Source organism: Nyctereutes procyonoides, unplaced genomic scaffold, assembly GCF_905146905.1.
Source record: "Nyctereutes procyonoides isolate TBG_1078 unplaced genomic scaffold, NYPRO_anot_genome, whole genome shotgun sequence".
In the NCBI taxonomy this organism is placed as follows: Eukaryota; Metazoa; Chordata; class Mammalia; order Carnivora; family Canidae; genus Nyctereutes; species Nyctereutes procyonoides.
In genome coordinates this window covers 40,181,929-40,196,749 of record NW_026575133.1, presented here as the reverse complement: position 1 = coordinate 40,196,749, position 14,821 = coordinate 40,181,929, and the positions used below count along the sequence as shown (strand labels likewise).

At 52.5% G+C, this 14,821-nt stretch overlaps 1 protein-coding gene across 5 annotated transcripts in view; it reads left to right on the top strand.

The window, feature by feature from the left end:
* The window catches only part of DGKD (diacylglycerol kinase delta), a 106,354-nt gene extending 94,217 nt beyond the window's left edge, over positions 1-12,137 (top strand). For 4 of the 5 annotated variants that reach the window (XM_055300151.1, XM_055300152.1, XM_055300154.1 and 1 more), the window contains 6 exons: positions 1,231-1,342; positions 1,428-1,520; positions 2,667-2,786; positions 9,350-9,467; positions 10,617-10,747; positions 12,017-12,137. In XM_055300151.1, coding sequence (XP_055156126.1) covers positions 1,231-1,342; positions 1,428-1,520; positions 2,667-2,786; positions 9,350-9,467; positions 10,617-10,747; positions 12,017-12,106 — 664 coding nt within the window. In that variant the 3' untranslated portion in view covers positions 12,107-12,137. Of the gene's footprint in view, positions 1-1,230; positions 1,343-1,427; positions 1,521-2,666; positions 2,787-9,349; positions 9,468-10,616; positions 10,748-12,016 lie in introns of those variants that run through there. The other variant, XR_008661195.1, reaches the window with a different exon arrangement.
* The last annotated feature ends 2,684 nt before the right edge of the window (positions 12,138-14,821 follow it).

Below are 14,821 nucleotides of genomic sequence, written 5' to 3'. Positions count from 1 at the left end.
CTCCCGGGGAAGACCTTCCAGGACGGTGGTCCTGCTCTGCCACTGTCCCTTCTCTCTACCTGCCCCAGGTGCTGGCTGCCGTCGTGCCTCACTCCGGAGGGGTCATTCAGACTGGTGACCTTTGTCCTCTCAGTTGCCAGATCCCCTGACCCTCTTCAGCTGCTGACTGGTTCTGGTTTTCAACCATATTTCCTCTCCCCAGTCACCTCCTGAGGCTGCACGCTGGCTTGGTGCTCCTGGACTTTGCCTCTGTGCTGCTGTGTGGCTTCCTCCTCCTCTGCCCCCGCCAGAAGCACCGCAGCCCTCTAGGTTCTGGGCTGTGTGTGCCCTTCCTGGGCAGCTCTCCTCCTGCCCTTTCCCCAGGCCTCAGACCCTTGGTCTGTGGGTGGGGAGCTCTCCCAGGATTCTCGTGGGCACTTCTGGTTCCATGGATCCTTCGGGGTCCACTCCCCCGAGAGCATGTCCTGTGCTGTGTCCTCTGTCTCAAGTGGCCGGCACCATTTCTGCCACCGCCCGCCTCCACGGCCAAATCTGTATCCCGGCTGGATGACTTCACTGCTTAACGTTTTTTCTCAGTTCCTTGCTGTATAACAGGCTTTGAGCTTCCTTCTGTCTTCGTTCTCGTCCCCTCAAAGTCTCTGGTGGCCCCACAGAGCGGGGCTTGCCATCTTACTGTCTTATTTAAAACCCAGCTTCTGGTTTTCCCCAGGGAAGGACAAGTGGTCCCCATGCAGCTTCCCTGACCTGTGTGCTCCTTCTGTCCCTGGTGGTCTTGCTGTGTCTGACCCCGTCACCACCCTATATTCATGTGGGTCCCTTGGGCAAGGGGCTACTGCTTGGGGCCGTGTCCTGGCGTCTGGGCCTTTTGATCCAGGGTCGTCCCCATTGAGAAAGCGTCCTGTCATCCTCATTTATAGAGTGAGGAGGCAAAGTCTCCTTTCAGGACTGATCAGCTGTCTCCACACAGCAGGCCTGCAAACCATGTACCTGTTAGCTTGCTGTTGTACAGGGCCCGAGTCTCACTTTGGGCATGTTTCTCCTTGGTCAAGTTGCTGGAAAAACTTGGATTTTGATGTCACATCTCCTGTTTAAGACCTGGTCTGTTTGCCATTGGCTAAGCTGTGTCTGCATTGGCCCTCTGGGCTGACCCTGGGCCTGTGTTCAAGCAAGGTGACCTTATAGACTGCCCCTTCACCTGGTCTGATGAGTGCCGTGTTTCTTTCCTTTTAGTATCCGAGAGATAGCTCAGTCCCATCAAGACATGGAGCAGGAACTTGCCCACGCCGTCAATGCCAGCTCCAAGTCCATGGACCGGGTGTACGGCAAGCCCAGAACTACAGAGGTGCCTGTGCTTTTTGGGTCTTACTCCTTTGGAGTCCTGTAGCCCTTAGGCCTTCTTACATGGTTGTCCTTCTGGTTCCTCTCAGGGGCTGAACTGTAGCTTTGTCCTGGAAATGGTGAATAACATCAAAGCTCTGCGCAGTGAGACGGAACTGCTGCTGGCTGGGAAGATGGCCCTGGTAAGCTGAGAGGCTGGCTTCTCGTGCGCATGCAGTGACCATTGTTGTACCGAGGGCAGCACACTTTAGAATTCTAGCCTCCGTGCTGGAAGGGGCCTTGGAGGTCATCTGATCTGGCCATATGATTGGCTCTCAAACCCTCTGGCCACATCTCAAGCACGTCATCTCTAGCTTGTTAGACTCCTAACAAGAGGACAGAACCTTTGTTGCCGCACACAGGGTTCTGCTTTAGAAGTCTGCAGGCATGGAGCTATCAGCCTGTGACCGGGCAGGTGGGCCTTGCGCTCAGACACACAGTGCTGTCATCCTTTCTCACTCAGGCCTGCAAACCTGGCTGAGGAGTCAGCCCTCGGCAAGCATGCAGGTGGGGTTTCACCAAATTGTTGAAGCTAGAATAGGGAAAACTCAAGGGATGGCCTGGCCAACCTTCTCATTTTAAAAAATGACATGGAAATAAAGGAGATGGAGTGACTTGAAGATCACCCTTCTGGAGAACCACTCCAAAAGGTTTCCGTGTCCTCTGTTCTTCATTTCAAAATAGTCTGCTCTTCTGAATGTGACAGCTGCCCCTTTGCCACCTCATAGCATTTCCTGCACTCCGGTGCAGGTGGACTGGTCCTGTCTCTCTCTGATGTAGAGGTCCCCGGTTAAACTGAAATAGGTGTGATGTCAGTTCTGCTAATTCAGTTTTTAGACAAGCTTGGTTTATTCCATTATTTATGAAAGGAGAGTTTTAATTGCGTTACCTGATCCTACTCAGAAGGGGAGGTTCTGAATTTGGCCCCTTATCCAGTGCTGTATGGCATAGTTTCCTTAGGAATTTTTTTTTCCAAGATTTTATTTATTCATGAGAGATACAGAGAAAGAGGCAGAGACATAGGCAGAGGGAGAAGCAGGCTCCACGCAGGGAGCCTGATGTGGGACTCGATCTTGGGACCCTGAGATCACAACTGGAGCCAAAGGCAGACACTCAGCCACTGAGGCACCCAGGCATCCCATCCTTAGGAATTTTTTTATGAGAACTCTCTGAAAAACAGATCGCTTCCCCTGGAACAGACTGCGTGCCTGTGTGGGGGCTTTGCTGTGGCCCTAACGCCTCACTGCTAATAACCAGCTGTGTGTCTCTTTCCTTCCTGCCTGGAGCAGCAGTTGGATCCTCCTCAGAAAGAGCGACTTGGGGCTGCTCTCACAGAGATGGACCAGCAGCTCAGGAAGCTGGCGGACACCCCCTGGTTGTGCCAGCCCATGGAGCCTGGTGATGAAGAGGTATGTGGGTCCCAGGGCTTCAGCTTGGGCATCCCTGCATGTAGTGCCTCTTCCTTCAGTACTGTGATCACTGTGATCTGTGTGGCTTTGAGGTTAAGGTGGCGTCTCATTTTGCAGCCCCTGTGGTGGCTTCCTCAAGACTTCTCTGTTAAAATGCCTCAGGGGTATGGAAAAAGACTGGCAGGTAGGAAGGAGCTGGGACTTAGTATTGAGCACAGTCCTTGATGACTAGGGCCCTGTTGCCTTCAGAAACAGATGGGCGGGGCTGGCTAGGAAGTCGATGGAAGGCTGAGCCTAGCCACACTTTTGGCCCTGGTGTCAAGACACATTAGTTGGATAAATGGCAGCTTCTTTGTTGTTGACAGGGACAGAGCTGGTATATTCCACTCATTCACAATTTTCTTTTGCACGTATTAGAGTCTTCAGCTTGCCATACTCCCGCTAGCAGGGACAGATAGGATGCTGGGCATATTGCGCCCTGGTATTGTTGCTTCCTGCAGCAGGTGAAGAACCCAGGAGAGATGCCTGTTTAGATGGTCAGTTTTGTGGGCAGCGTCTTGATAAAGATGAACTATAGATTGTTTTTTTCCTCAGGGATAGAACAGAAGTGGGTCAGGAGAAAAGTTCATCTAGGTTAGGGTACTGCAGTCTTGCAAGAGAAAGAGCTGTTAGACATGACACATCTGGCACTCCTACTGCCAGTTTTGTTTGTTAGAAGCTGTGGCAGCAGTAAGGTAAGGGAACAGAGGAAGGCTACAGCAGTCTATCCCACTCTTCAGTATGCAGGCATTGGTTGACAAATGCAAACCCTGCATGGAAAACTGACTCCAAGGCCTTCCAGTGAAACAACAAAACTCAGCAGCTTAAGTATGAGGACATTTTGGTTTAAAAGGCCTGGCCAAGCTCATCAAAATTAGTTTGTTAATTATAAAGTTTTCATTTGAAAGAGAATTACTAAAATAATAATGTATAAAATATTTAATAGATGTAACAGTAACATAGCTCTTTATTTCCAGATTAAGTTATCAAAGCTTGTGAAATAGTGAGGTGGGGAGGCTGGGAAGAAGGTATGGACAGAGGAATGAAGGCATATTAAGGTGGAAAATTTTATTTATTTTTATTTTTAAAGATTTTATTTATTTATTCATGAGAGACAAAGAGAGAGGGAGGCAGATATACAGGCAGAGGGAGAAGCAAGCTCCATGCAGGGAGCCCAGTGTGGGACTCGATCTCGGAACTCCAGGATCATGCCCTGGGCCAAAGGCAGATGCTCAACCGCTGAGCCACCCAAGCGTCCCAAAGGTGGAAACTTTTCAAAAAGGTTCTTGACTTTGATGCTTAGGGAAATGCAGAGTTAATAATATCTTTAAAAACTTAAAAAAAAAATCTTAAAGCTGGTTTCTAATAGAATTGAAAATATTTATGTTCTCCAAATCAGGTTTTCCACAGCAAAAAATAAAAAGACTCTTAACTACAGAGAACTGGAGGGGAGATTGGGGGGATGAGCTAAATGAGTAATGACTCTTAAGGAGGGCACTAGTTGTGATGAGTACTGGGTATTCTATGTAAGTGATGAATCACTAAATTCTACTTCTGAAAACAATATTACACGACATGTTAACTAACTAGAATTTAAATAAAAACAAAAAAAGAAGGACTTAAAAGATGTAGCTAACAGCATACAAGTAAGATAATAGAAAATGATATAGCTTCCCCTCTTAAAAGCAAATTAGGATTGGTATATTGTTAGATTTCCTTTTTAACACAATCACAAGAATCCAGTTTTCTCTCCCTATTCCTAGTTAAAACTTTGACAAAGATTAAAACAATTTTAAGAAAACACATAAATGTTAAAGTAAATATTAACATAAAAATAGAAATTCAGTAAATGATAAGATCATTTTATATTGGTAAAATATAATAATTCTATGATCATAAAATTTATTTTTGTCCTCTTGGTCTATCCGTTAACTGTTGAACTCTCTGACCATGAATGTAGATATCTCAGTATATCTTTGTGGTTTTGTATTTGCTTTCTGTGTTTCAAGGTTATGTTACTGGCTGCATGTAGGTTTTAATCATTACGTAAAGACCCTTAGTAATTCTTTTTAAGTTTCTTGTTTGGTATTTTCATTTCCATACTTTTTCTTTCTAGCTTTATGTGGAGTGTCTTAGAAATAGCATATTGTCAAATTGAGTTTTTATCCAGTCTGTGGATAACTGGAGAGTTCAGTCTATATTCGTTATGATTACTGACCTATTTATCTGTATATTTTGCCATATTTTGTATTTAGTATTTATCTCACTTTTTTTTGTTTTAGTTTCTCCTTTTTGATTTGTTAAGTCTCTCTTTCCTCCCACACACAACTCTCATTGTCCCTTCTAGTAGTTTGGAAATACATACTATCTGTCTATTCATTTAGTGACTACTCCCCAAGTTTTAATTTTAACTTAGATAAAAATCCTTAAAGCAAAAATTTCTTGAAATGAGAGAAAGTGATAGAAACTATCACTGTCAGTCCATGAGTAATGAAGTAAACTGTATCATGGTATACAGACAAAAGAAAATCGAAAAATTATGTGTATATATATATATATGCATATGTGTATGTGTATAAGTATATCATGTCTCTCTAGAGATAATTTTATTCTCTGTAAAGAGGGAATATATATATTTTTTCCTGTTGCCCACAGGACATTTTCAAAATTGGATCATATTCTAGAGAAGTGCTACTGATGGGAAAATTCTTTGTTACAGAAATTGAGAGGAAGAGTTTAGAAACTTTTAAGCAACTTACAGAAAAATATTATTTCTCCTGAAATTAATAAAAAATTGAGGCTTATATTTTATATGTCCCATTTTGGTTTCTTTTCTTTTCTTTTCTTTTCTTTTCTTTTCTTTTCTTTTCTTTTCTTTTCTTTTCTTCTTTTCTTTTCTTTTTAGTGATTTATTTTACTGTGTTTCGTTAAAGTATCAGTCCACTACAGAGGAATTGTTACAGTTGGTTCCCTTCCAGGGGTGGTTTGAGCAGTGCAGTGCTGGGCCACAGGAAACCTCAGATACCAACTCAGAATAGACGTTGTACCAGCTGTCAGCTGTGGGCGCTGTGCTCCCGTGCGCTCCCCGTGGTGGGTAGCTTCCTTCTGCATGCAGGTTCCCTCTGAGGATGGGCGGAGGGCTAGGATTTTCCTCAGTTCATGACCAGTGTAGCAGCTGCTGCACGGGGAGACTTGCAGGCAGGTGCCTGGTTGCAGGGTGACCAGACCACTTGGTTTGTTTGGGACGTTTAGGTCTTAGTACTAAAAGCTCCTGTTTCAGGGATTGTGGCTCCAAAACTTTAAGTCGAAAAATATTTTCAAACAAATATCACCAAATGTATGGCCACTGCAAAGACAAACCAGCACAAGTCCCCCCTGGGTATCTGACTTAAGGAATCCTTCAAGCCATGTTTATAGTGGCCCTGGTTTCTAGGGCTCCTAGCTGTGGGCTGGTGAGACAGTGCAGGATAACAGGTGGTGTCAGTGGCAGGTTAGTTGCAAAACCAGAAACCCTCTGGAGCCAGAGAGGGTAGAGCCAGCAGGGACTGGGCTAGTGTTTTTGTAGGTGTTCATCCCAGAGAACCTAAGGCCAGAAACTGCACCCAGGTATCCCAGGAGTGAAAGGAAAACCACACTTGCTCCTGGCACCTTCTGGGCTCCCCAGGGCTCCTGACTTCTCCACCCTTTCTGTTGGCTGCCTCACAGCTCAGTGCTCCCAGTCTCTGGGACTCCGGCTCAGTCTCGCCCACACAGGGGAGAGATGGAGGTGACGTAGAGTGGGCAAAGGGAAGCGTGAAGGGGATGGTGCCACATTTCTACTAGAATAAACATAAGACAGTTATTTATTTGAAAGTAAGAAAAAGAGCTGACAAATCTGCGAGTTAGTTCTTAGCAAGTACAGCTGACTCTTGAACAATACAGTTTGAACTCTGTGAGTCCACTTATATGCAGGTTTCTTTCCATTAAATATGGTCCAGTACTGTAAATGTATTTTTTTCATAGGATTTTCTTAACTGTTTATTTTTTGTAGCTTTTTTTTCCTGTAAGAATACAGTATGTGATACACATATCAAATATGCAGTGACTGTTTATGTTATCAGTAAGGCTCTTTGGGGAGTCAGAAGTTACACATGGATTTTCAACTTCATGGCATCCCTGACTTCTATGTTGTTCAGAAGTTAACTGTAAAGTACAAGAAATTAAATCACTCTGTGGCATATAATCAAGGAAAGATTGGACGACGTGAAGTGGTAAGGGTCAGGTAACAATAGATAAGAGAATAAATCAATTATACTATTTTCAAAGAAATGCTAATTTAAAAATCTTGCTGAAACTGATGAATTTTCAGAAAAAAATTTATACAGACTGAAGTCTGAAGATGTTTAAGGAAGAATAGCCACAGGACAACTTGAAAAGATCAAAAATGTCAAGGGATATGATATGTCATTTCCATATATGAGAAATAGCATCAAAGCTAGGAAAAGATGGACATTATTTCAGTTCCTGTTTTAAGTCATGATAAGAAACTCATAGAATTTACCATATCTGTTGTTTTTGAGTGTACAGTTCGAGTAGTGTTGAGCATATTCACATGTCACGAAGCAAATCGTCAGAACTTTGAAAGTTTTTTTTTAACTAGCACATCTGATCTCAAAATTGCATATTATCAGTAGATCCATAAAAACCGTTTCTTTAAATCAAATAATTAAAAGTAGTTCTTTATAAGAGACTTCCAGCTGGAAAGTGCAGAGGGACGGAAAGGCCATTTTGTGCCCTGCCCCCCCCCCCCACCCCCGTAAGCGCTGTACTTCCAGAGGGTTATAGGTGGGTGGTGGAAGAAGTCACTGACCCCAGGAAGTGGACGGAGGCCTCACCGATCAGGAGGCAGTCGCAAGCCTGTGGTGCTGCCGGTGACCTTGTCATGTCTGAAGGTGTGAGTCTGGATCCGGTGAGCAGCTCCATGCTGGCCCCGTGTCGGTGTGGGTCCGAGTCAGAACGTGAACCGTCTTACCGGATAGACAGCTGGTTTTCCTGAATGTCCCTGTGGCCCTTGTGAGGGTCCTGATCCAAACACACCAGCTGTGAGGATAAGCCTTTGGAACGGCCAGGGAGATTTAATATTATTGATGTAAATGACTTGTGACGGTGTGAGGATAGTGCTGTGGTTAGGTGCTTTAAGAGAGTGCTCCTGTTTTAGGGTTGCATACTGAAGTATTTGGGAGGGGAGTTTGATGTCTGAAATTTGCTTAATTTAAAAGGTGGGGAGATGGGGTAAGATCACATGTTGATAATCAGCCTCATTCTGCTGGTCATCCCATTTTATGAACGGATGAAAATACATTAAAAGTTAGAAATAGGGATCCCTGGGTGGCGCAGCGGTTTGGTGCCTGCCTTAGGCCCAGGGCGCGATCCTGGAGACCCGGGATCGAATCCCATGTCGGCTCCTGGTGCCTGGAGCCTGCTTCTCCCTCTGCCTATGTCTCTGCCTCTCTCTCTCTCTCTCTCTCTCTCTCTCTGTGACTATCATAAATAAAAATAAAAAAAAAAACGAATGTGAAATATTTAAAAAAAAAAGTTAGAAGTAAATGTAATCCTCATATGCATTTAATAAAAGAAACTGTAAAGTCAGGCATAGGATGCTGTTGGGCCATGCAGGAGGGCAGCTGTGGGTCACTGCGGGTCGCTGGGCGCCCCTCCTGCGGGAGCACTGAGGAGTGAGGCAGGCGCCTGCCAGTGTCCGCACGGAAGAGCCCGTCACCTGGGAGCCAGTGGTCTGTCTTCGTGCGGCAGCTGTTAGAATTGATGGTTGGTAATTTTGCCAAGTATAAGAAATTTGTGGAGATAAGTTCCCGGAGTACTGCAGCCATCCGTTAGAAATCCTATTGTGAGAGGTCTCTCACCTGAAGCCTGAGACGCCTCTGATGGGAAACCCGCAAGGGGGCCTGTCGGGCACAGGGAGGGTTGGAGGCATGACACACGTTCCCGAGCGTGAGGACACGTACTCTTCCCCCACTTGAGATTTGGTGCAATTCTAATGAAAATCCCTGTGGCATTTTTTTTAGCGGGACCACATGTCCCTTTCAGATCTGAAAGTGTCATAAAGCTGCCGAGTCTGTGTGGGTCAGTGTGGGGACGTCGTAGACAGGGCCTGGGCAGAGTCCTGGCCCTCAGGGGCAGGACGAGACAGGCAGTCCTGGGAAGTACGGAAGTTATGCTTGTTTGTGAATACAGGGGGAGTACGTGTGCACACGTGTATTGTGCGGGACTGTGACCCACTGGACGGTCTTGGTAGAATGCACTGGTATTTATGGAGCTTTCTAATCACATGAGAAACAGGGTCTAAAATGAAGGAAATGGGATGTGAAATTAGACACTGAGTGATCACTGTGAAACCACCTGTGAAAGGTGTTACAGAACCCCAGGGGGTGCCAGACTGAGTAAGCAGGGACCCCAGCCCGCCCCCCACCCCCCAGCCACCCCACCCAGTTTCTTCTGGCCTGACGCTGTCTCTGCATTCCCCACAGAATGTGATGCTGGAGCTTTCCAAACGCAGCCGCAGCGGCAAGTTCCGCCTGGTGACCAAGTTTAAGAAAGAGAAAAACAGCAAGAACAGAGAAGCTCGCAGCAGCCTGGGAGCCCCGGGTACCTGCCCTCCCGCTGTCCTTCTGGCTGCCCGCGCCGCCCGCGGGGGCCCCGTGGTCTCTGCTTTCTCCCGTGGTCCCCGACCACCAGCCCTGTCGCGGCCTGTGCCGCGGTGTCTCTGTGGCTGCCGAACTGCTCCTTGGCTTCCTGCCCCTCGTTGTCACTCCCACCCCGGGCCCCTCCCTGTGCCGACTCCGGGGACTGACCCCACACTGCCTGCCTGCCCTGGATGGGGGGTGCGAGGCGAGAGGGGGACAGCAGAGGTGACAGGACACTCAGAGACGCGGAGCTCACACTCGAGTCTTGTGCAGGGCCCCCTGGGCCTGTCTTTTGGGAGGGGCTGCTGGTCCCCAGCCACTGGCTCCTGCACTCAGGCCCCGTGCTGGCGCCCAGGCCACCAGCGCCTGTGGGCCAGGACCTGGATAGAAAATGGCACTCGACATTTTTGGGGGGAATCTGTAAATCGGGGCTTAAAATCTCTGTCCGGAGGGCCGGCTCTGAGCATGGCTGTCTCCAGGGCGCTCAGGTGCCGGGCAGCCCCGGGTTTGGATTTGGGGGTAGTGGTCGCTCCCTTAGTTTTCTTCTTCGCATGTTTGTCCAGCAGTTGGGTTTCTTTTAATGACGGTGGCTCTGACTCCATGAAATCTCTGCCTGTTTCCCTTCCTGCCGTGGACCAGAAGCAAAGCGAAGCCTCTAGAGAGGAAGGCAGGCTGGCTTCAGGCTGGCTTCAGCGGCACAGTCACATGGGTGTTTGCCCAGTCCCTCCAGGGGCGCTGAGGGCCGTCCTGGCAGGAACAGACCGCAGCCCCTGCTGTAGCTCACGCCCCTTGGGAGCCGGAGGCTCTCCTGCTGCTTTCTGGGTGGCTTGGGTGGTGCCTGTGGCTGGGCGGCCGTGCTGGCTGCGGGGGGCCTGTGTGGGGTCCCTACTGGCGGGCGTGTGGGGAGCTGGGCATCCCAGGAGCCAGACGCTGAGCTGTCTCGGGTGCTGGCTGCTGGGCTGTCCCGGGCGCTAGCTGTCGGGGGCATGTGGGTGCTGGCTGCTGGGGTGTCTTAGGACGTTGCTGCTGGGGTGTCTCAGGCGCCAGCTGCCACCTGCCTCGCGCTGGGCTCTGGGCACTCACTGCATTCGTGCTTTTCCGTCTCTGACAGTTCACCTCTGGGGGACAGAGGAGGTTGCTGCCTGGCTGGAGCACCTCAGTCTCTGTGAGTATAAGGACATCTTCACGCGGCACGACATCCGGGGCTCCGAGCTCCTGCACCTGGAGCGGAGGGACCTCAAGGTACTTCCACAGCGTCTCCTGGGAACCCGCCCTGGGCTTCCCTGCGCTCCCTCTGTCCCCTCCCTCTGACCTGGCCATGGCCCAGCATCAGGGCTCTCCTCATGCTTCTCTCTCGTGCACGGCTTTGGGGTGATGCACGGCGGTGGCCAAGAGGCTGCCCCTGCCCCCGGCAGTGATGTCTCCACCCCCCACAGCCAGACAAAGCCAAAGTGGGCATCATGGGGGTGGCCTTGCTTTTCTTAACCTGATCAGACAGGTGAAGTATTTTAACATTAAAGATCCTACTGAAGGGGGCGCCTGGCTGGCTCAGGGTAGAACATGCAACTCTGTGTCTCAGGGTTGTGGGTTCAAGCCCCACATTGGGGGTGGAGCCCACTTAAGAGAAAAAACAACCCTGTTGGGGGATGCAGCTCTGCTAGTCAGTCAGCCCAAGAGCTCGGTGTGGTGGCAGCCCCCGCACCCGGGTCCTAGTCCCTTTGGAGCTGCCATCTAGGCGCCCCCCAGAGATGCTGCGGGTCCGACCCAGACCCCTGCAAGGAAGCGGGTCAGACGAGCTGTTTGGTCTCCCAGTGCACACCAAGGTCACGCTTATGTTATGCTGCAGCTGTTGGGTGTGCGGCAGCGTTCTGTCTCAAACCGTGCCTCCCTAATGAAGAAACGCTTCATGGCTAAAAACTGCCAGCCGTCAGGAGCGTCAGTGAGCTCTGAACACTGGTCACGGGACCATAACAGGTCTAGTAGCAAAAATGTCTGAAACACCGTGAGAATTACCGACCGGTGATACAGAGGCTTGAACTAATGCTGCTGGGAAGCTGGCACCCATAGACCTGCCGTCGAGGCTGCCGGCGGCCCGGAGCGTGGGGGGCGCGCAGGGAGGTGCGTGCAGCGCGTGCGTGAGGCGGGGGCGCCCGCAGCGGGGCTGGAGGCGGGTCCACCAGGCGGGCTGCTCGGACCGGCCTGACCCCGGAGCTCAGCGCGGTGTCCTGAGGGCTGAGGGGCCCCCGGGGACGTCCTGGCCAGCAGCCGGCTTGAGTCCCTGCATCCACTGCCACCGGGCCTGTGGGCCGTGTCTGTCCTGCACGACGGCGGGGACTTGGTGACTCACAGGGAGGTGTAGGGTGTCTGCGCCACTGTTCATGCGTGTGCCGTCTCCATCTGGTGTCACCGTCTTCAACTTTTTCCCCTCGCTTGTGTTCAGAACGCCGGGTAGGAAGGCCCGCGGGGGCCCGGCCTGCTTCCCGGTGTCAGGACGCTGTCCTCTCGTTGCAGGACCTCGGCGTGACCAAGGTGGGCCACATGAAGAGGATCCTGTGTGGCATCAAGGAGCTGAGCCGGAGCACTCCTGCCACCGAGGCCTAGCCCTGGCCCTGTCGGCCTGCGTCCTCCGCGCCCCCCGCAACTGAGGCCGGGGGGACGCTGCCCCGGCGCAGCGCCTGCCCCTTCTCATGGTGCTACTCCCTCTGCTCCAGACAGGAAGCCTCACAGATGCCCGTTCTGTGACCGCTCCGGGGTCTCGAACACACCAACATAGCTACCTTTGAAACAGCACCTTGTCCAGCTCGGCGTCATGTGGGGCAACTACCACCACCTCCGCTCTTGCTGACCTGTGCCCCAGGCCGGGCCTGACCTCCTGGGCGCCGCACGCTTGTCCTGGGGTTTCCCTGTGAGCCTGGTCACCATACACCATGTGGCATCTCCCGGGCGTGCAGATGCTGGCCCCGCTGGCAGGCAGCCTCCTGCACTGGAAAGTTCTGTGCCGCTGGCCTGGATCTTTGCAGCAGCCCCGTGAGGCCGCCCACTGCTGCACCCCATTGACTGCTGAGTCCTTCACAGAGATCCTGCCCGTCCTGGCTTGAGAGCGGCAGGGGTGCGCTGCTGCCCCCCCGCCCCCAATGTTCACCGGCACCGTGAGGGGCCCGACTCGCCCTCCTGACGCCAGGTGCACGGGTGGCTGCAACCTTGGGCTGACAGATGCCCTCCCCGTTTGCCTTTGGTCCCTGGTCCCGGTTGGCACCCAATGTGGAGCTGCTGGCCCAGGGACCTGCCGCGTCGGCCCCAGAGCCGCCAGGCCTCCTGCCTGTGCAGGCAGAGGACGCGTGTGCGTGAGCCGCGGCTGGAGGGCGCGCTTCCTGGGCGCTGGGGAGCCTGAGCTCGTCCCGCGCCCGCGCTGCGTCCCCACGCTCTCTGACCCTGTGGGCGGTCGGCTCTCTGTCTCGAGCTACGCTTGCCCTTGTCCACAGCCCTCTGGGGCCCCGGGTGGGGGAACGGCGTGTGTCTGCAGTGTGCCACCCCCTACCCGGTAGCTCGTGCCCCACCCCGCCCCGTGAGGGGGGGGCTGGGCCGAGGGCACCGTCAGTCGCCACTGCACAGCCTCCACCTGCCACTCGCTCTGCAGGCCCCTGTGCCTCCCCCCTTCCTGGTGTGCACGGTGGGCCCACCTGTGAGCCCAGCCAGGCCCCAGCCTCCGGTTTGGGGTGCTCCTGTCCCAGGGTGGAGTGGCGGCACTTGGTTTGGGGCGAAGTGACCCATGTCCCGCAGGGTGCGCGGCTGCGCCGTACGAGGTAGGCTGGGGGGCTGCGCGTGGCCTTCCCCACCCCCACCCTGAGTTGGGTGCCAGCAGTCGGCCGTTTGGGACGTGGAAGGCGGAGGGGTCGTCTGGCCACCAGAAGTCACTGGCTTTTGAGGTAGAACAGGCTGACGAAGGAGGCTGGGGACCCGAGCCCGTGGTACCAGAAGCGCGTCTGTGTGGTCACGTCTGTGGCCCCGGGTCCTCGGTCCTCGGGACAAGCGCAGTGGCGGCGAGGGGGCGGCGGCTGGTGCTGGAGCCGCGGGGCCACCCCTCAGGAAAGCTGAGGGTTGGGACAAGCATGGTGTTTAAAATTAGTATGTTGTCAGTGATTAAAACAACACTGTTTACGTAAACCCCATTCTAGTAAGTCAGAGGTGAGTGGCGTGACTGTGGTGTCGCATGAAAGTGCATCGGTGTGGGCTGGCGCTGCGGCTGCCGCGGGCCGCTGCCCTGCCTGCCCCGACTCCTCCCGCTGGGACCCCGGCCTCGGTGCAGGGGGGCGGGAGGGCCCTGGGGAGTCTCGGAGAAAAGGTTTTGTGCCCTCGGGTGGGGCTGACCCCTCATATTTATGATCTTAATTTATACAGTGCCCGCCGTGGAAGCAAACGCCTCCCGTGTTGCCGTGTACATACCCGACCTGGGCTGTAAATAGGTGGTTCTGTGTATAAATAAAATCTTCCATTGTCACATTCCTTGTCGTCGTCCTTCGTGCTTTCGTGTAAAAGCTGCCCAGATCTTTCCAAACTGGATTTAGGATTATGGTTTTCAGCCACTCTAAAAGCAGGGTGAATTGGCAGGAGAGCACACGGAAAGCCACTGTCCTTGTTAGGGCGCAGGCTTCCGGTCTGCTGAATTAAAGACTCAGCAAGGAGGTCGGGCCGCGGGGGGCGGGGGGGGGCGGGGGCAGGGGGTCAGACTCCATCCCACGCAGCCTGCACCGCCTGCTGAGGGAGGGGCAGGGGGCAGGGCCTCTCATCCTCCCACATCTGCCCCACGACGCTGTAGGCCAGGAGCTCTCCGAGCTCAAGGTCCCTCTGTCATCTCCCCGTTGTCCGCGGGGAGGGCCGGGGGGCCAGAGTGCTGCGTGGGCCTTGCACGTGTTGGGTGCCCCTGCAGCTCTCCGTCCCGCCCTCCTCGTTCACCCCCAGTCCTACTGTGGTGTGCTCCCCCCTGCCCCCACCGGCTTACCCGGGATCACGCTTCATGGTACAAGGTGGCGGCCACCACTCCCATCACACCCACGTGTCACCCAAGCCCAGGGTAAGGTGTGTGTGAGCACGTGGTGGTTCTTCTGTGTTTCTTTCTAAAATAAAAGGAATCTCTTCAGGAGCCCTGGGTGCTGCTGACTTCCCTGGTCACGTCTCGTCCAGAACTGCGTGACAAGCCCACGACTGTGCCAGGCAGTGACAGGAGCGGGCCGTGCAGGACTCTGATGCTCACACACACTCGCAGCATGCCCTGCCCTGCCGCCGGCCCGCGTGCTTCGCCGTGTGAGCGCCGTCATC